The 21,634-nt window shown below is 44.6% G+C and overlaps 2 protein-coding genes across 14 annotated transcripts in view; one reads left to right on the top strand and one right to left on the bottom strand.

Moving 5' to 3' along the window:
- ASTN2 (astrotactin 2) overlaps positions 1 to 21,634 on the top strand; it is an 800,822-nt gene that overhangs the window by 594,929 nt on the left and 184,259 nt on the right. Inside the window, exon 1 of one of the 10 annotated variants that reach the window (XM_014565128.2) lies at positions 19,842 to 20,163. The exons of the other annotated variants lie outside the window; for them this stretch is intronic. The gene's annotated coding sequence lies outside the window, so the exon portion shown is untranslated. Of the gene's footprint in view, positions 1 to 19,841; positions 20,164 to 21,634 lie in introns of those variants that run through there. 10 annotated transcript variants of the gene reach the window in all.
- Positions 8,568 to 19,728, bottom strand: TRIM32 (tripartite motif containing 32). Of its 4 annotated transcripts, none has more exons than XM_032478301.1 (2): positions 19,640 to 19,728; positions 8,568 to 11,640 (listed from the first exon to the last, which is right to left on the bottom strand). In XM_032478301.1, the coding sequence occupies exon 2, from the start codon at positions 11,561 to 11,563 to the stop codon at positions 9,602 to 9,604; it is 1,962 nt and encodes a 653-aa protein (XP_032334192.1). In that variant the 5' UTR covers positions 11,564 to 11,640; positions 19,640 to 19,728; the 3' UTR covers positions 8,568 to 9,601. The 4 variants fall into 4 exon arrangements, with proteins under 4 accessions (XP_032334192.1, XP_032334191.1, XP_014420616.1 ...); XM_032478300.1 differs by having other exon boundaries at positions 8,568 to 11,643; positions 19,640 to 19,704; XM_014565130.2 differs by lacking the exon at positions 19,640 to 19,728 and adding an exon at positions 19,354 to 19,449 and having other exon boundaries at positions 8,568 to 11,643.

Below are 21,634 nucleotides of genomic sequence, written 5' to 3'. Positions count from 1 at the left end.
CAGAGCAGAAGGGAGGAAGATATATTTGTAGAGTTTTTCCTTTATTAGAATTTGCCTCTTTCATTTAGCTAACTATTAAATAGCCTTTCTGGAGGGTCCAGGGTATTTGTGTCATTTGTACGTGCACCATGCGTTTCCTCATTGTCATCAATGCAAGTTTTATTCTCCGAGATCCAGTCCCAGAGTCGGGATTAGGTGAGGAAATATGCATGCTCACTTCCTCTCCACTTGTTGAGTGTAATATTTTTAATTTAACTTTATTACTAACATTTTAACAGAATTATTCAATTTGTCAAACAAGCTTCAGATGTTTGGGCCTGAGAGGTTTAGAGAGTTATTATTTTTAAGTGTAAATATGAAATGTCATTTCACAAAAGCACATGGTTTTATTCATGTGGTTGCTCAGAAATTAAACTTATAAATTTTTAAATTTATCACATTATGAAGTTTTTAATATTTAACTGTAAACACTTGTTGTCACTCTGGAGTGGTGGGATGGACTCCCAGCCAATATTTGGTTCAGATGATGCTACACACACACACACACACACACACACACACACACACACACACAGGGTTTTAAAGGATTTGTCACTCATCATGCAGCTTTCTGGGGGAGAGAGAGTAGAGGCAGCTCTCAAACAGGACCAAAAATGGCTTGAGAGAGCAAGGGAAAGAGACCGGCTTGGCTTTTATGTAATGGCCAGTGGAGTGGAGTGGGGTGGAGTGGGGTCCATGTGCTGGCTGGGGCTCGTGTGGTTTGAACTTCCCTCTGGCACCAAAGGTGGGAGCACCTAGGCTTGCCCAGATGAGGGGCCAGTGGGGAAGGGGGCAGAAAGGGAGCTTGAAAAAGCTGTCAGAGATCAGTCAAATATGGAGTCAGAATTTTCATTGCAGTTCACCCTGGATAATTGACTGGTGACTGAAATGTGCCATGTTTTATTTAATTGAACTTGAACTTGTTAAGTCACCCATTCTGGCACGCTACGAGGCCTGCAGTCTGAGGGTGGTAAGGGAAATGCAAGTTCCATTAAGCGCCTTGTACAGGAGCCCAGCACTATATATTCTGAGACGTGAAAGGAGTGCTTTGGTCACTATCAATATTGTCTGGAGCTCTGAACAGAAGGATCATCTTAGTGAGGCCTTTTATTGTGGATTTACTATGTGTAGAGACATATGTGACCTTGATTTATATTTTGGGTATCTGTGAAACAAGAGATCCCCAGCATTCTTTACCCCAAAGAGGCAACCTTGGATAAGGAATTGTCACTACCATTGGCTAGACCATATCAGCAGATCATTGGCAATGAACCAAGTCTGTAGAAGTGTGCAGATGGGGCTGACAGTGGGCCTGGACACCCAGTGCAAACAGGACTGCATGAAGTTTGGCCAGTTGTGCTGACTCTTGGGTCAGCATGATCAGGAACGTCTTAGTTAAGGACTGAAAAGCAGCAAATTCCATATCATATGATTGTGGTGATGCCATCTATACAGTATATGAAATCCCTTTGCTGGCCATTTGGGTAGTCAAGGGGTCTGGGAAAGGGAAGGGGTGGTCTTCTTCAGTACCACAGCATCTGGCAAAAGATTCTGGAGAGGGGGGTGCCCCACCCCCTTTACAGATGGGATCTGCTGGAGGGCCAGGTTTGACTCTGTGATGGAGCAAGAAGGCCTCGGTGTTTGTGCTGAGTTCAGGGGGCTGCGTCCATGATCAAAGGCAGTGGGCAGCAGGGTATGGAGAGTCACAGCCTGTTTCCAGGAGAGCCCAGTGTGCGGCCCAATGTTGCACTGCAATGGAGTATAGCATGGGGATGGGGAGGGCTGTTTCTGTATCGGAGGTCCACGAGCAAATTATGGTTACCACGTGTGGTCCAGAGCCTCCAGGAGGCATGGGAGGAGACTGCTGACACCTTTATAGTGAGGGAGTCGCTGGGCTCACCAATTGGAGCACTCGCTGTATCTCTGGGTAGATTCTAGAGCCTTCTGTTGCCGAGGGTCCCAAAGGTGGGCTGATTTGTGAGTAGTGGCAAAAATGGGCTTACATAAAATTCGTAAATGAGAAATATGTTGTCTCTAGATCCAAAAAGACCTAAAAAGAGTTGGGCTTATTTTAACATTATAGATGCTGATTTTGACAGTGTCTGGGATGCAGTGGTCCTCAGCTAAGTAACTTTCAGGAATTTAACCAAGGCGGCAGGACCTTCTACAACAGATAGGGCAATGGCCCATCCCTTTTTGTGAGGTTTTCTGTGAATGTTTGTGTGTCCTCAATGACTGTGTCCAATTAATCTCTTTGGAAGAGGATGTGATCAGTGTGATGTCAATCCTGTGCTCCTGGAGAAAGCATTAAGACCTTCTCTGTAAAGACTGTATGTGATGGCATGGTTACTGAGGTACCTTATGGGTAGCCAGCTAAAGGGGGATGGTGTTCCTTTGAAGCTGAAGGCAAACTGTGTGAGAGGCTGTTGAAATAGGCACTGAGCATGACATTTTAACCAAGTTTGTGACTGCAAAGTATTTACTGGTTATTGATAGGATGGAATCTGTAATTTCAACCATTGGTATGTATGGAACCCTTAATGGGCGGGGCCTCGGAATTAAGGTTGTGGTGATCCATCGTGAGGTTTCATTCAGTCTTTCCAGGTTTAAGAATAGGCTAAATTGGGCTGTTAAGTGATGAAGCACTGGGGATAATCACTTTTTTTCTAAGTAGGTCTTGTATATGGGTTTTAAACCTCAAAGGCTCTGTTTAATCTGGGCCGTATTAACTATTTTAACTAATGGGAGGAGACAAAGTCCATGTGGTTCCATTTTGATAAGCCAATTGTAAGTACCAAAACCTAATTCAATTTTAATTTATTAATCATTGGGTCAGAGCATCCATACCCAGAACAGAATATTTCAGTGTAATGAGTGTTATGCCTATGGGGAATTTTAGGCATCAGTTTTGATGATTAAGGTGAGGTATACCTATTTGTCTTCCTTACACATCCAAAAGTGTCCTCAGTAACTCCCCCTAAGTAACTCCTCTAAGGTACTTCCCTAAGGGGGTACCTTATTTAAATTTAGGGGAATTCCCACATGTAAATCTAATTTGAGCCCCACTATTGATTGAAGCCATGAAAGTTTGATAATTGGTGCATTTCAGCAGATGTTAAAAGCTAATTCAGAATCTAGACTGTAGAATTACAAAAACCAATTTGCAATCTTTGAGCTTTTTTTGTTTTTTGTATAAATTCCTTCAGTAAATTTTGGATTTCTAATTGGGTCAAATTGTGGATCTCTGGTTCGGTTTTTTGTTTGTTTCCTCCTCCTGTATTCACGTGCTGGGACTGAACCCAGGACCTCGTGCATGCTAAGCAGTGAGCTATTCCCCACCCCTGAGGATGGTGGGTTTTGAAAGCTGTCAGCATCAAACATCAGAAGGGGAGTAAGGCTGTTATACAAAGTTATATTGAGATTACAAAACTCATTTAGCTTAAGCTTTTGAGGGTAAGCAATGTGAGGTTATTTCAGGATTTTCAAAAGGCAGAACATTTATTTCTGAGACAATGTCATCAGGGATTCCCAGTAAGGAGTATATTAGAATTTGGGACGGGGGTGGTGCGTGTACTTTCAAACTATACCTTCTTCTTCCATCTTGGCTTCCCTCAAATCTCTAAGGAGATTCTGCTCCATACCCTACCACCTCCATAAGAATGAAGTACCTGTGAGCCATGGTTACTGGTAAATGACATGATTTAAGGCAGAAAGAAAAGAGAACCAATATTGCGTTATTACTTGAAGGGTCACGGACAGATCGATCACTTTCGACCTTTGAATTTCTTTAATGCCCCCTCACTCCCGTGGTTTGAATTTCCTGCTGGTATCAACCTCTCACTCTTCCTTCCAATGTTGTACCACGTTTATGCAGCTACCCTGCAGCAACCAAGTCCTCTCAACTAGCAGTCTTTTCTTAAACATCTGGCACTCCATTTCTTTCTGGCACTATTTACCTTATTCTTCGGTATATTTGTGTTACTTTTCACATCCCTTATCTCTCCATTCAGACCACATGCTACCTGACTGCAGGATTCATGACTGATTCATCTTTGCACTCATTACTCATATAATTGCTGCCAGTAATAAAAAACAGTAGATGTCATATATGTCTAATGAGTAAGTGAGTGAATAAATGAGTGAATGAAATCTAAATCTTAATATTCTGTGGAAATATACAGTGGCACTGTAGTTATAGCCAGGTACACTGAGTAAATCACCTTAAGTAAATCCTGGTTCTATTTTTATAGGAAAGATGCGTATTTGACTTGACACTCGCACAAACTCTTCATGTTTTCACTCAGGATTTCAGTGAGTTACTAAATAATTTTCCTTTGAGGGAAATAAACATTTAATTTTCCTCACCAGTTTCATATAATCCTTCTGTCACAAAAATGAGGGTAACCTTCAGATACATTTAATTTACTGTAATATTAAAATATTTACCTCTACGTAAAGTTTATGGACTGTCTGAAAGTCTGCTAAGTGTTTTACATCCATCATTCCTTCAGAACAATGCAGCAAACACAATCATTTTATTACTAATGAGGAAACTGAGGCTGAGAGGCTAAATGACTCAGTGGTCACTGAACTAACAAGAGGGGAACCAGGACTGAACTGAGGCCTCCCCATGCTTACAAAGACCAAGTTTTAACTTCAAATGTGTTATATTACCTCTACCTACCAATGAGACTTATGGCTTATTTTAAATTTTGTAATTATTTGAGTTAATGACTGTTGGCCTGAAGTAAAAATCCCTTTATGCTAGCCATATACAGGAATAGTTAAAAATGCATGTTTCTGTGTTTATATATATATATATAATTTATATATAGTATATAATTACATATTATTTATAATATATTATCTATTAACATGCTATTAATAATTATAATCTATCAATAATATATTAATAACATAGATTATATAATTAATAGATAATAATGTAATTATTAATAACCTGTTAATAGATAATTATCTATATATAAATAATATATAAATCTTGACTCCATTTAATTTCTCAAAAAGAGTCAAGATGCATCCTAATTAATCAAACAATTATCCTTTAGGTTTTATGTGCAGCTTTTCTAGCGGGATACACTGCTGTGTAAGAGTTTTGCCTCTATCCCTCCAGCAGTACCATTCTTCTTCCAATAGGCTTTTTAATTAAGAAGCTGAGCAGTGTAGTTGAATCGCCAGTGCAGATTTGAAATACGCCCCCTTATTAACTTGAAAAATTTGCATCAGTTCAGCATGAGGGGAAGGAGCCCTTTGCCCTCTACAGTGAAGTCACATTTTCTGAGCACCTCACATTCTCTGAATTAGGTACTTTTACAGATACTCCATTAATATCTTTTCATTCTCACAACAGCCCTTTAAAACATAAACTGTCATTTTCTTTTACCAGGTGAGGGAGTGGTAGCTCAACAGAGTGGCAGTAGCTAGTGAGTGACCCACGATCACAAGAGTTGGGATAGAGTCATCAACTGGACCAAGGTGGGGCCGATTACCAAGTGCAGGTTCCTTCTGCTACTCCAGTGCAGACTCAACCACAATCTAGGTGGTTAAAAAAATAATTAAAACCATAGAGCTAGGAAGGATTTTAGTGCTGATCTGGTCCAACCTTCCTGGTTTACAGATAGGGAAGCTGATGCAGAGGGACGGTGATCATCTGAGGCCACACAGCTAGTGAAGAGGCAGACTGTGATTCAGACCCAGGTCAAGTCCAGTGACTTTCCCAGTAGAATATACTGCCAGTCTTGGAACTTACCTTGCTGACTTCAGACTTGGGGTACCGTGAATATTAATGCCATGGACAGGACATAGCCATAGGTCTGGCATGAAGTCTTTTGCTAAACAGCCTCCTATCTTACCACTGCCCTGCTTCTAAAATGCATCCAGGGATCTGCTGTTCCATAGCTGTAATTTGTTTTGTGATTCCTTGAGGAGCTGCCCGTCCTGAGTGCAAATCAGCAGCCTGGTCAGGTACAAGTAGAGCGCTGAGTTTCACACTAGGCTCTGCCTTCCATTTCCCTCCTACAGAGCTGGGTAACACTTCACTTTTAAGAGGCCGTTAATTAGCACTAGATTAAAAGTACAACTATTCAAGCTTTACTTGCCTCACCCATAGGAACACTCTGAGACTCAAGCCAAGTTTTTCCTGCCAACTGGAATAATGGAGTACCTCTCTGTGGACTATCTCAGGCTGGAGTGTACACTGGGACTGACCCTCCCAGTCAGTCAGACGGTGCCTATTCCTGGCCTGAGGAAATCCAGGGCAATGGAACCCAAGATTTCAAATACTTCAGACAGGAAAGGCTGTGAAACAACTTATGAAAAAGTAGAAATTCGTATCATATATCATTATTTTTTTCTTTTCTGAACACCTGGCAAAGGGCCTGGCCCATGGCAGGTACTTAATAAATATTGAATGAATCATTGCTCCAAAATCTTCAGTTCTATATAATTACTCATAATGATAAAGGACAGGAGGGACTTAACCAACTTATGTCAGTGGTCTGCCTTTAATTTTTTATATACCTTATAAAAGACCTTGTCTGAAAATACTTTTTAGCTAATGTAATGGTGTTGTGTTGGGAAGATTCAGGTTACTGGAGGGCCTACCATCACCATTAAGTAATGTAAATAACAGCCAATTAAGTAACTGAGGGCTCAATACAGGCACCTTGCTATGTGCTCACAGGTAGAGATTAATGTTAACCATCAATAAAGCTCCAGTATATGGGCAAATGATTGCAACACAGTAATTTATACAATAATAGAAACATAAAACAGGTACAGTGATGGTAAAAAGGATCAGGTGGCCAGATTTATTTAGAGACTTGTGGCTAGGGGCAGGAATGCCTAGAAAGATTTGGGTTGGCAAACAGGAATCTGTAAAATAGGAAACAGGGAAGGTAATACTTGGAATGGTTGGACAACCTAACCCCACTCTTTTGAACAACTCAATCAAATAAGGTAACAGCTATCACTTCCTGAGTATGCCAAGAACTGTAGCAGGTATTTTAATGTCTGTTATCTCACACCTCATGTCCAATTCTGGAGGCAGGGATCATTTTCATCATTTTCCAGAAGAGGAAGGGTTAAATGACTTTGACTTGCCCATGACCACAAGGCTAATAAGTTGGAACTGGAAGATAAGCAATGCTGAAGTTTAGTGGTTTTCAGAAAGTGTTCTGTGGATTCACGAGAATTTTGCAACCATACACAGGAGGTAAGGCGAGGGGATAAAGCCTGTTCACCAGGCCCACAGCCTGCTTCAGCCACAGCAGCTGCTCTTTGATCTACTGTACAGATAGATTTGCATGTAAGACTGTTTGAATAAGGGTATTGCTGCTCATAAAGATAAAACCACCACCACCAAAAAACACAAAAACACTGCTGTAAGTGAGCAAATGTGCTTCTTGGGGGCTATACTCTGCAATTTAGTCAACATGGTAAATAATTGAAAAATTGCCTGTACTAAGCACAGCCTAAAATATTTACATCAAAGAAACAAAAACATTCAGACCACACTTATCTTCATTTTGAGCCAGCATGAGGGCCAAGGCACAAGCACCATTCAGAGATGAGGTAGACCTAAATGCCGAATGCCAACGGTGACAGCACTTCCTTCCAAAAGCACAGGCAGCTAGAAGACGCCTGGCACTGTTTATGTCAAGCCAGCCCACAATATTATATCCATTTCTCTGCTGCAAACCTGGCGCCAGAGACCTCAGCTAGCATTACTGCCTCTGCAAGTCCCCCACTGACAGCAAAGATAGATCTCCTGCTGCCAAGTGCTACCACAGATAAAGTGGCTCTAATAACCAGTGGAGTCACTTGTGATGCACTTTTAATTGGATCAATTTTCTCTCAATTATATAATCTTTGAAAATCGGATGCAATTTCATAATCAGAACATGGGGCTTTCTCCAGGTGAAAAGCACAAGACAAACTAGTTCGACATCCTTTTAATTAGCTCCTTTCCTATCCCTTGGCAGCTATCACAACAGAAGCCAAAAAAGTAACACTACCAAAAAAAAAATTTTTTTTTTTGAGTAGCTTGGCTTAGCAGATTTTGCTTCTGTGAAAGCAAGGTAATAGTTCTTTGGCTTGTCATCAAATCAGCCCTGCACCCAACGAGCAAGATATGCTGCTTAGTAAACTGCAAAGCCTGAAGAACCGTGTCACAAATTCCCTCACCTGCTTCTGGTCCTTCTAAAAGCACAAGATTTCCTCCTTTTCTGAACTTTAATTATAAGAATAAAAGAGAGTGTGGTGGCTCGGTTTAAAACAGGGTGTTGGTGACTATAGACCTTAAGGGCTGCTTCTGTACACATGTATGTGGGAACAAGATACGGATTATCTTTACATAAGGGTGCTTTTTGCTGAATTTTGACCTAGGTAGATTCTGACTGCTCTCAAAGAATGCAGCATCAGATATCAAAGCAAAGCAGCAAGGTACAACTTACCCTGTCTTCCCCTCCCGAATGCTGTATTTAATCAAAAGACATGAACACCAGTAATGAAGAAACAATTATCAATTGTTTAATGCTTGATAGAGGAATGGAAATAAATCCTCAAACCAAATATTATGCATACCTTGAGGAACATACAGAATAAGGACCCAACAGTTTTGTTTTAGTAATGAAAATGAGATGTGTCCACCTCTCTGCTCTGCTGGCCCTGGCCTGAGCTGTGCAGTTCCTCAGACCACTCCTAGCACAGGTCAGGGGAGAGAGGTAATATGAAAAATGATGAGCTCTAGAGACTACCCAAGGGTGTTTGCTGACTATATTAGCATATATTTTTGTTTATTTCCATCTTCCTATGCTTTGGCATAATTTCAATTCATACGCTCCTTTAAAAGGTGAACAATTTCCAGGCTAAAAATCTTCCAGCCACCAAGGGTCAACCCATTCTCTGTCACATCTGCAATTAGAGACCAATCCAAGATGGCACAAACCCACAGAGCCAAGAGGTACTGCTTCCCAAAGGGACTATGCATCTCCCTTGGTGGCAATGAAATGGTCTTTCACACTGGTAAAGGTGGTCAGACCTGAGACCTCATGCCACAGGGAGATAGTGTCTGAACTGCCACTGAAAGGTGAAGCAGATCCCACTGAAGCATGCACACTAAATGCAGCAAAGTTCAAGAGGAAGTGAGACAGATGGGGCACACTATAATGGGAAGGAAATAATGGACCAGGGTGATCAAAGTCAAAAGAGTTAAATCAACAAGGATTCAACACAAGGGCACATTTCAAATCCAGGGGCAAAAAGGCTCTCTACTGAAGCCTTGGAAGTGCCTAAGTTCTAAGTAAACTTCAGCTAACCTCATATCATGTGTCCTATTTGGGGCAATGCATCTGTTAAAGCTCTAAACTTAGGGAGGTAAATAATGCAAATAAAAAAAACCACTGAAAGATAGAGCTTCTAAACTTCTAGGACTAGCCAGCTGGAATCAGGACACGGGCCAAATCTACTCTATAGAACCACCAGCAACCAAGAAATAAGGGAAGTTGGCTGGGGAGCAGAAGAAACTGGTATTTCTCAGCCCCTAAGGGGTAGAGTATCTTCTCAGATGGTAGCTGTAAATCTTAATGCAGTGATCCCAACAGTCCAAGACCAGCAGCTGCCCCTTAGGAGTGAGTGCGATGCCCACTGGACAGGTGAGCCCCTCTCGAATAAGGACACTAAAGCCCCCACCCTTAGGGAAGTGAAGAATTTCCTTGCGACTGCTGTCAGCCACGATGAGATCACCACGAGCATCCACACACATGCCAGCAATGCAGCGGAAATCCTCGTTCTCTGAGAAGAAGTGGCTAATCTGGCGACCCAGCTGCCCATCAGGGCCCACGGAGCCAATGGAGAAGCCACCCTCCAAGTGGTGCTCATTCTGCCGATTCTCCAGATTGAGGCCCAAGCCCTGGGTGAAGTAGACGGTGCCCTCAGCATCACAGGTGACGAACTTGGGCCGCACAGCACTGCAGAGGCAGCTGTATTTGACCACCCCTGCTCCTCGGTCAACAGTGAAGCACCAGAGCTTCCCACCTTCCACATCAGTTACCACGAACTGGCCAGATGGGAGGGCTGTGATGCCCCAGGGTTTGCTCAGCTGGCTCCTGTGACAGGCCACACAGTGGCCATCCAAGGTGTACACCTTGAGGGAGTTGTCATAGCTGTCAGTCACACCAATCAGCCCGTGGCAATTCATAGCCACTGAGAGCGGAGTGAGATTGGGCAGATCAGCCCCCAGGAAGCTCAGCACAAAGCTGTCAATGCCGCTGGGGCTGCGGCGGATCTCCTTCAAAAAACCTTTGCGGGTGAAGACTTGTATACGGTAGTTGCCACGGTCAGCAACCAGCACCTCGCCTTGACTGGTCACGTAGAGGCTGACCGGAAGGTTAAACATGCCTGGCGTGCTGCCTTTGGCCCCCATCTTCTTGAGAAAGAGGCACTGCTGGATACTGGCAGCTGTCTCAGAACCCCGCTGCTTAGCAGGCGAGGCCCTCGGGCTGGCAGCCACCTCCTCGGGGCTCATGTCCATCTCTCTAAATGTGACAGAGGTAGAGGCAGCAGTGGCTGCAGCCTCCACGGCCCAGGAGTCTTCCATGTTGACTGTCCGGGGCTTCTTAACGGCCTGCCCGATTTGGAGGGGGCCGACATGGCCAACCTTCAGGAGCTCCACGTCCTGCAGGGTCAGCTCCCGGGGCAGGCTGGCTGTGAGCTCTGGCTCCTCCTCGTCGGCCGTCTCTTCCAGTAGCGCCACATCCGCCTGCTTGATCTTGGCCAGGAAGTAGTCGCAGCGAGACACAGCCTGCACCTCGGCGATGTTAAGCAGGTAACTCTGCTCCTCCACCACCTGACTATTGGACTTCTCCACCTCAGCCAAAGAGCCGGTGAAGAACTTCCGAGAGCGAGCCAGCTCTTCCTGCACCCTGTGCTCCTCGTGCCCGTACTCCTGGAGCACTGCTTTGTACCGTGCCTGGAGGTCCTTGGAGACGCCTTCCAAGGCTACCTTCCGCCGCTGCAGCTCCCCCATGAGCTCCCGCAGGCGGGCCAGCTTCTCGCCGAAGTCCCGACGCCGCTCCTCAGCTGCCTCCTTGACGGGGAGCGTACAGTGGCCGGGAGGCTGGTGGTCCGCCTCCCGGCAAGGCTCACACAACACGACGCCACAGCTCTGGCAGAACTGCCGGGGCAGCCGCCGCCCGCAGGACCGGCACATGAGCAGCCCCACAGCCTCGCTGAGCCCGGCCGTGTCGATGATCTTCAGCACTGTCAGGTTGTCTGTCAGCTGGGTCAGGCTGGTTATGCGGGTAATCTTGCTGCAAAAGGGACAGCGGACACCATTGATGCTACTGGCCAGCAGCTTCTCCAGGCACTGGCGGCAGATGGTGTGGCCACAGTGCAGAAGCTTGGGCCGCAGCTGCTCCTCCGTGAAGGACTCCATGCAGATGGGGCATTCCAGCACCTCCCGGAGGGCGTCCAGGTTCAGGTGCGAGGCTGCTGCCGCAGCCATTGCTCTTCCTGCGAAGGGGCCCGCTAGCACAGCCTGGAACAGGGCAGCTCAGTATTCATGCTCCAGGGGGTCAAGTCCTGCTAAAGACAAAAAGAAGCCATTATTCCACTGACTCTATGAGTTAATTCACTCAAGAAACATTTAGAGAACAGCTACTCATTCCATCACTGACTTGTTTAACAAGTATTTATTGACGTCTACTCTACTAGGCGATGGTGAAACACAGGAAAAAAAAAACAAAGTATTGCTTAAGTGGGTGAGAATTCATGTTCTGGAGTCTCTTACTCTTAGTTGTGTGACCTTAAGGAAGTAACTTAAACTTCCCAAAACTCAGTTTCCCTATCACTCATCTATAAAGTTGAAATAATAATGATGTCTACTTTATATGTTCTTTGGAAGGGTTAAATAATATGATGCACTTAGTATAGCACCTCACCAGCAGTATGCCTGATAAATATTAGTGATTATTTTTACATTTTTTTGAAGTTTACAACTCATAATTTACATTAGGAGAAAAATTAAATACAGGAAAGGATTATACACAAGGTTCTGCAGGAGCCCAGTGGATGGAGTAACAGATTCTGCCTAGAGGAACTGGGGAGGGCTTCCCAGAAGCAATTACACTCCAGAGATCTGTTGAAAGAACAAGGCAGTGAGAGATAAAGGCATTTTAAGCAAAGATCACTGGGTGAGCAAAAGCATGAAGACTTTTTTTAAAATTGTGTTATATAGAGTCTATCATGTCATGTTTAGGGGTCCTAGGAATCATACAGAGAAATAGAAAATTAAAGTTGTTTAGCTTTAGGTGATCAGCAAAACATTAGGTCAGAAAATAACATGAATTTTTCATTCATCTGTTCTGTTTACTTACCTACCATCTAGGACTAGGCATCATGTATTGTACTAGATAGATACTAAGGTTTTCAGAACACAAATCTTGCCCTTCAAATGCTCAGACTTCAGGAAAGGAGACAAGACATGTGGGTAAGCAATAATCAAGGCATAAAATAGAATCACAAATGAGATATAAGCTAAGTTCGATGGAGGGTCAAAGGCATTCACTCTAACTTGAAGGGAAACAGTTTTCTGAGGGGAGATAGCATTTGATAGGGTCCTGGAAGGACGCACACATGTGTGCAGATAGGGGAGAGGGGGCACTAGGCAAAGGGCATGGTCTTAACGAAGGCTAGAAAGCAAGGGAAAGGACAAGAGCTTCAGTGTATTAGAAACAGCCTCTCTGGGTTTGTTTCCTCTTCTGTAAAAAGAGAATACTGCCATTACAGGTCAATTGCAAGGATTAAATGGGATCCTATATGTAGTGTATAAAATGCTAAAATTTGGCTCAATACCAAAAGTCTTAAATAAAATTTAGTTCTTTTCTCTCATCCTTGGGTTAAAATTGTGGGAGAACATGGGAATTAGAGTAACTGATCTGGAAAGGTAAATTGGGGAGTGATTGTAAGAAGGCTTCAGAGCCAAAATGAGACCTTTGAACTTCATTCTGATGGGCACAGAGAAGCAACGCAGGGTTTGGAGCAGAGAACTGATATGATCAAAGCTTGAATGGAGTAGGGGAAAAGAAAGAGAAACTAGTTTGGAAGATATGCAAAACTGCCTAGTGGAGGTTATGGGGAACCTGAACTAGGAGCAGGTGATGGAAATGGAAAGAAGATGCACCTGAGCAATATGCCATTAGTACGATCCCTGAGAGTTGTTAGCTGAGTGGATTAGGTGGGGAAGTGGTAGAGCTAAGACAGTCAAAGATTCAAGCCCTGATGACTGACGATCTAAAAAATAGTAGTGTCTTATCAGGGCAGTTTATTTTTGGCTGGAAACACCCTTTCCTACAAGCAGTACATACCATGAATACTCCCACCCTCCTCAATCCACATATGCTCATGAAGTAGAACCACAGAGATCTCAGTGCTCTGCAGCTGTCTGTCAATGTCAATGTATACCAAATCAGAACGAATAAATCTAGCAAGGTGAGGCACATGGATACATTCAGCCCTTCTTAAACGCAAATCCTACTGCTGCACCTGTGCAGTCTTGTGATCTGCAGATGGTCAGCCATCAAGGAGGAGGAGGGCAAATTGTCTTGGTTCTAAGGACAATGCAGCAAGCTAAGGAAAGCTTTGCAAATGTCATCAACTCTTTCTCCACCCATATACAAGAAGGGGGGTCAGTGCAGACACACATATTACAAATTTCCCCCAGATTTAGCTTTGCATCACAGTCTGACAAATATTCAGTAACAGACATGCACAATTTATCAAAGTCTATCCAACCTCCCTGAAATCCCACTTCCCTTCCTGGAAAGGAAAGAGTATACATCTAGTGCCTATTATACGCTAGATACCATGCTAGATGCTTCATACACTTTATCCTCTTCAGCCTTCATAATGACCCTATGATGTAGGTACTATTGTTATTACACCATTTTACAGATGAGGAAGGTAAGGCTCAGAAAAACTGACTCGAAGTCACACAGCTCAGACACAATGGGACTGTGCAGTAAAGTTATCTTTAACTTTGTTTAACCCAACATTACTTCAAGCTTTTTTTTTTAACCATCATATAACATTTATTAATAGTTTTCTCTAGACCATACTCTGGGAAATGCTGCCTTATAGCATAGAATTTTCTCCATAGTTAAGGAAGAATAATAATAATGAGATTTAGCTGCTATAGAGTGGGTTAGATTGATCTACTAGCTGAGTGACCCACTCCCACATACCAGCCTTACAATCTATTATGACTCAAATCTATGCCTCAACAAAATAACACATTACCACATATCATGAACTCAAAAGGTCTCATGTGAATATCCAAAGCTATGAATGCTGAATTCTTAAATGTCATGAGTCTGGGTGCAATCGTATAGAAATAGTGATGGAAACCTTAACTCTGGATCCATGCAAACCTCCTCAGTTCTAAACCAATAGCTTCAGTCCTCTCTTCCATCATCTGGGACAACAGACTGAGGGCAACATTTGATATTTGGATCCAGAGCATGTTACCTTACAATGCACAGGGACATCTGTTCTCAGAACTGGCACTGCAGCTCATCTAATTAAACAAGCCTGCCAACTTGTAAAAATACCAGCAAATGCTTTCTCCAGTTTTCTGGAATATCATACCACCCCTCCTTCAATAAAAAAAGCTTCCTGCCTCCCTGTTTAAGCCACCCACTTCTAAGCCCACGTCCATCCCCCAAACCGTCTCAGCTGTCTGCAGCTTCACTAGGCTCTGAGGCAGAAGACAATGTGAAGGACTCCTTTCCTAAAGCTGCCACACTTTGCCAGGGAGACACGAGTTCCCATCCCTAAAGCATGAGGCATGGAGGTAGCCTCGGATCTGGAAAACGCCTGAACCACGTCTCCTGTTTGTACGACACGGGAACACCGCTTTCAGCAGGATCCTAGTCTGATACGCAGCTATGTGACAGACAGATACAGCCCCTCTGCTCCAGAAGGATACACCTGGTCATTAGTGTTAATACCGAGAAGGATTCAGATGGAAAGTCAATTTGAACTCAGTTTCCCTGAAAAGACAGATGAGTGTGTGGAAGTGTCTTACCATTCCAAGTCTTTACGTTAGCTGCCCATTTTCTGCCAAGTATAAAATATAAACTAAATCAAAATGAACCCCCAACATGTTATTTACATCTTCGGCTGCCTTCTGGATACTTGGACGTATTTCCTATTGTGCCCTTTGTACTGTCAACTCTTGACCCCTCACTTCATCTCACCTCAGCCTACCCCGCCACCAATTCCTTTGATCTCATGATAGCGCACACCCCACGCTGATACTAGCCCAGCTCTGATTCAGCTCCAAATGAGAATCTACCCGTTAAGCTGCATTCGCTCCAGCTGCCCTAAGACTCAAGAAAATTCTATGGTCATACCGTAGCCTGATCTAGCTGCCTCTGGCACCACCAGGCTTTCTCCAATCCATGATATAAATAAACGAGGGTAGCAGAACAAAAACAAACAACAACAACCACAACAAACACGTACAAAAACCCAGTGAACCTTGAAGTCAGAAAGAACTGAGATCAAATCCGCATGTCATTTCCAAGTCGTGAGACAGTGGGCAAGTTATTCAGCCTCACTAAACCTGCTTCCTTTCTTATAAAAAAAGGTTACTGTGATAACTATAGATAATGATAAAGTGCTTAGCCTGAAAAGTGGTCAGTATGCAATAAAAAACTGCTATTTGTCATAATTTTAGTGACAGGAAGAGTATTAACAATGTAACAACTATAGCAAAGCATTCAGTTTACAAACTACATTTTGAGAGGATGAAGAATCCTTCCTTTCACAGCCTATAAAGGCACCTAAAGATTAATAAAGAAGACTTGTCAGCGTTGAAGGAATCTGATTGAGGACACCAGATACCCATGTTAGAAACTGATGGGCAAATGCATTTACAACTTCTCTTGCCCGGAAAATACCAAGCGAGGCATACAGTTAACTCTGCAATAAATAACAGTTTTCCACAGCAATAGCAGGTGCAGCAGCAGTGGTGGCCACCACCCAGCCAGTGAGAAAGAATGAACAGGCACTTTTCAAAGATATCAGGTAATAATGTTTCTAAAATTAAAATTCTGAGCCTTCTCTGGGGATTGTTTTACCTGATCTCAGAATCAAAGGATTAGAGATGACCTAAGGTTTCAAATCTCTATAAAATGCATGAATCCACACCATGGATAGTTAGTTGTCTAGATGTCTCTATTCCCTATGACCAAAACTGGAGGGCTTTAAGCAATTAATTAAGCAGATCTTTACTGAGTACCTACTATGAGTCCAGCCCTGTGAAAACACTGGAGATATAATTTTGAGCAGTAACAGACAAGAACAGAGCTCCTCAGGTAAAAACTAGAACACATGTAAAAGAGAACCTACATTTCCTTTCACAAGACATAAAAGTCCATCGTGCTGTTGATACAGTGTGCATGGACAGTGATGCACTTCCAGGGCGCCATAGACTTCTGACTACCAACCACTCTCCAGACATGAGTGTATGAGCTCTTAACTATTGGAAAAGCCTTTCTACTAAAACTAGTATAATATAACTTATGAGTCAGACAGATCTGGGCTCAAATCCCTGTTGTGCCACTTGCTATGGAGCCTTGGGTAAATCATTTAACCTATTTGTTTTCTCATCTGTAAAATGTAGAATAGCACCTAGATTGTTGGCAGGATCACTGGCAGGATTAACTGAGATAATGCACATAATAAGCACTCAATAAATGGTAGCTATTAGTGTTTGTAATAGATTGAGGCTGATGAGGGCAAGTACTTGTCTAAGATCACCTAGTAAATTAGCAGCAGAGGAAGGATTCTGGACTTCAAGCCTCTGATTACTGGGCTGATTCAATTCTCACTACATATTTTGCTTAGGGGTGTGTTTGTGGATATTCCAGCTCAGTCTCTGGCCTTCTGATGTAGCCCTTGTGATGTTTCTGAAATGGTCTCAGCAATGCTGTAGCTAGTCCTGGAGCTGACAGAGCAAATGCTGTTATTCTGTCCCAAGGGAAAGAAGCCCACAAGGGATCATTCAGAACAGGAGTTCCTTTCCGGAATATGGGCGTCTTCAGCCTCAGTCCCTGCTATGAAGTGTTTTTTCAAGCCAGTGGCCCCCTTACCTCACCCTCTAGTCTCTTGTCTCTCATCCTGCCTGCTAACTTCAAGCTCCTCCCCTTATCTACCCACTGGTCCTGGTCTAAGAGTAAATCAAGAACAAAGTCCAGGGCTACACCCTACTTAATTAGATAGATTTATTCCTTCTAGAGTTCAATTTGATATTCGGTGATACTCACTGGGCAATTCTTTTATTAGAGGGGAACGGGTTGAGATAAAGACTAAAAAGCCCCCAGCAAGGAAAAAAGCAAAGAAAGAGGGCCTATACAGGGTTACAGAGACTGGAATATGAACCTAGTGTTGCCATCTCTAGCTATAGAATCTTAGACAAGTTTCCTTATGTGTAAAACTGGATATAGAATAGGGCTGTTAGGAAAACTGAGTAAGAAAACTGATACGAAAATTACAAATTACTAAGTTTTGAGCACATACTCTGCACTAGACACGAAGCACTCTGATTTACTTCACTGAGTTTTCACAGTAATCTATGATGTAGGTCTTGTTATTAACCCCATCTTTCAGATGAAGAGCCATACACAAGGAGCTTAAGTAATTCATTCAAGATCATACAGTCGGGGAGAGATAGAGCCAAGATCTGAATCCAGAATATCTGACTCTAGAGCAGAGTTCCCCAGCTTTGGCACTATTGATATTTTGGGCGATACTTCTTTGCTGTGGGGGCTGTCCACTGTAGGATGGCATCACTGTAGGATGTGTAACAGTGTCCCTGGTGTCCACCTACCAAAAGCCAGTAGTACCCCAAACCGCAAATGTGACAACCAAAAATGTCTCCAGACATTGCCAAATGTCCTCTGGGGGACAAAACCACTGCCAATTAGGAACCATTTCTTTAGAACTTGGCACGGGACTAAATGCTCAGTACATCAGAGTTCCCCTTTTCTTGTCTCTCTCCCAGCCCAACACCTCGTTCACAGAGCCACTGTAATGGACCTTATGTTGGATTAATTCAATGTGCTTACATAACTGATAAGGAAAATAAGGCCTGAGATCATGTTCCTCTCATCCCCTGCAGGTGTCACATACTATCTGTCACCACAGCTTGGAGGGACAGGCAAAGGGGAGCCTGGGCAGATGACCTTGAATAGGTTCCTGCTTTATGATTCCATTGATCACTCTCTTCTCCCTCACACCTACCACTTTCAGCTGGCCAGGGGTTCAGAGTGGAGTGAGTGGCAGTACCAGGGCTGTTCATGATCAGGGATCTCTGGTTAACAAGTGAGGGAGATTCTGCCCCTCACAGGGAAAGTTAGTCTCCTTCAGGACTCCTGATCTCCACCACTTTATTGCTGACTCTCTGAATTCTGCTAAACTTCATACACTCATACAGTTTCATACATTACTTCTAGGTCCTTGGGTCCCCAGAACTCCCTTTGCTTCCCGTGCAGAGACATCAGGAAAATTCCTTTAGCAGTCCAAGACACCAATCCAGGACTCTATTCAGAGTTTCTTAATTCTACAGCCCAATTAGTACATCTCCACCCACCATTCAACCCTTCCTGAATCCCATTCCCAACTCTCTTACAATACAAAATTACAGCCTTTTGGGATCTACATTGCAACCCTCGCCAATTCTTCACTCATGTGCCCTGAATCCCTCTGACATAGATCCTTTAATCTCTGTTTCCAAATCTCTGCAGCCTTCAGGACTGCATCACAGTTTAACACCCCAAACCCACACCTCACATCTGTGCCCTCCCTCAATCTGAGCTCCCCCCCACCTCCTGCATTCCACCAGGAACCCTGCCGCCTTCACATCTTGCTCCTTCCTCTTTTACCCACCCATATCATGTGTTGCTTCATACCAGAGCTAGTGTTTCTTCTTTTTGCTAATGAGACACTGCTTCCCCCCAAAACTCTGATTCCCCAGATTCCACTCGGGAAAACGCTTCCTCCTAAGTAATTAGGATGGCCCCGACCCTGCTCTCTGATGTTAGCTCTTACCCCCTCCTCCCAAAGCCTAGATTCCCTCAAATCTCCTGAGATTCTGCACCCCAAATCGCATCAGGGCTCGCAAATCCCTTCCTATTTCCGAGATTCTGCACCCCTGATCCTCCAGGGCCTTCAGATGATCCCCTCCCATCTCCCAGATTCTGCATCCGTCTGTCCTCAGGGTCCCCACATTACCTCATACCTCCCGAGATGCTGCACCGCGAATCTTCTCACAGCCCCTCGCTCCCCTCCCCCGGTGCATCTCCTCCGAGCTCCTCAGTCCCCTCGAATCCCTCCCGAGTCTGCCCCTCACCGCCCCACCCCCACCCCGGTCCTGCCCCTCAGATCCGGTCCCCAGACCCTGACGTTCTGGCGTGGACCGGCCGCCGCACGCCGGCACAGTCGCCCGCCCCGCGGCTCAGCCACCGCCCGCGACTCCGGCCGCGGCCCCTCGTCCCCCACCCTCCATCCCGCCCCCTACCTGACCGCCCGCGGCTCCGACGCGTCCACCGCTGCCAGCCCACCCGCCTGCCGCCCTCTGCGCACGCGCCAACGCGCTCCCCTTGGCTGGCGCCAATTCGCGGAACGGCCTGTCCATCACTTCGCCCCGCCCCCCCCCGGGCATGCTGGGGCTTGTAGGCGGGTGGGGCAGCGTTCACGGCCCAGCGGCAGGGTGGTGGTGGGCCCTCCGCTGAGAGATAGTTGTCTTGGGGCCACGCAATTCAGTTTTCTGTCCCCATCGGACAGTTAAAAAAACTGGGGCGAAAAGGGCCTGCCCAAGTTCACTCAGCGAGTCGGGGAGCTAAACGAGAACTCACGTGCCTGACTCCAGTCTGTGTCAACCCCTCTGCTAAACGGCGGCTTCCAGGAGTGGTCCTCAGCCAAGCCTTGGCACCTTGCAGAAAGGCCTCTCTGAACCGCAGCTTTGCCATCTGAGAAATGGGCCAAGAGAAGACTACAGCTTCCACTCTGGGGCAAGCACAGAGCCTGGACACGCGTAGAAAGGTAGTGCTTCAGGGCCTCATCGTTCTCCCAGTGACACACTGCAGGCTAGAGATAAGTTTACCTGATGAACAAATAGTTCTTGTGAAATTTTCTTACACCTTACTCAAGCTAGGAGGCTGACAGCAGACATAGAGATGGGAACACACTACGCAGCCTCTATCCCTGCAAATTGAAGCTACCTAGGAACCCAAAACTAATCTAGTTTTAGGGGAGCAGGAAGGGATAGAGTCTTCGCAATCGAGAGATGGTCTAGCCTACTGGCTGGTGAGGACCTGTGGCCCCTGTGTAGTTTGGGGCCAACCACAGGCTCCTGCAGGTGACCATACAGTATAGCTTAGGAGCAGGAAGATATTTCAAGTAGGATGGGCTTGAATTTGAAATCCCACGTAGGCAATGTGACCCTTCACAAGGGTAAAACAGCAAACACAACAACAAAACTAACATTTGAGCACTTAGTGTCTGGCTGCAGCTAAACACTTGACGTGCATAGTTTACTTCATCTTCATAATGACCCTATGAGATAAGCAATTGGTGCCCAGGTGATTAAACAACAAGGCCACATATTCATAAGTATAAATCTCAGACTGGAACCTGATTTTATCTGAGAACCCAGCATCTTAACTGTGTTTCATCTCTCTACCCATTTCTTTATTTCTAAATGGAGGTGAGTTTTGCTGTAAGGATTAACTGAGATTATTGGTATATAGTTGTTTGCATTTAATTAAGGATATGCACACTGCGTGCTCAGCAAGTACCAGGAGTTGTAATTGGATGATTTCTCACACAGCACAAAGCACATAGTTGGGCTTTAATTGCCCACTTCCCTGCGATCGTCGCCAGTGTGCTGTGAACTCCCTGAAGGACAATGCCTGTTTGTCATCACATCTGTTAGCACAGTGCCCAGCACGTAGAAGTTGCTGAGTAAGTGAGTCAGACTCAGAAATGTGACCTTAGGCAAATCACATCCCTGTCTGACCTAGAGTTACTCTAGCTGCAAAATGATTCAGGGTGGTGTCAGTCGAGTAAAAGTGGACCATATTTTGAACACCAGCAATTTACCAGGCACTCCATAGTTGTTGTCCTATGTCACGATTAATCTCCACAACAATGATTCAAATAGACATCAGTAGTTTCATCTTACAAAAGAGGCAAGCAAGGCTCAGCCAGATTAAATGGCTTGCCTACAGTCACTTTCTGGGAAGTGGCAGGGTTACAGTTTAGCTAAGTTTTAAGTTTGGTTATTGCCAGCAAAAAGGAGGGATTGCTCTCTGCCCTGGTTTTCTGTGGTGTTGGAGACATAGTACAGCCTGTTTCACCACAATGACAAGGAGCCTCTCTGGACAGACACCTGGGGTTCTTGTACCAGGCAGTGTGTTGCAGGTAGGGGAGATGGGAGAGTTACTGTCGGTTTCTTCCCAGTCTTATAGCCCCTTCTTAGACTTGGTGGTGAGTTAGCACCCTGTTTGATGAA

Source organism: Camelus ferus, chromosome 4 (genome assembly GCF_009834535.1).
Source record: "Camelus ferus isolate YT-003-E chromosome 4, BCGSAC_Cfer_1.0, whole genome shotgun sequence".
NCBI lineage: Eukaryota > Metazoa > Chordata > Mammalia > Artiodactyla > Camelidae > Camelus > Camelus ferus.
Note: the sequence above shows the minus strand (reverse complement) of the source record. Positions and strands in the feature narration are given on the sequence as shown.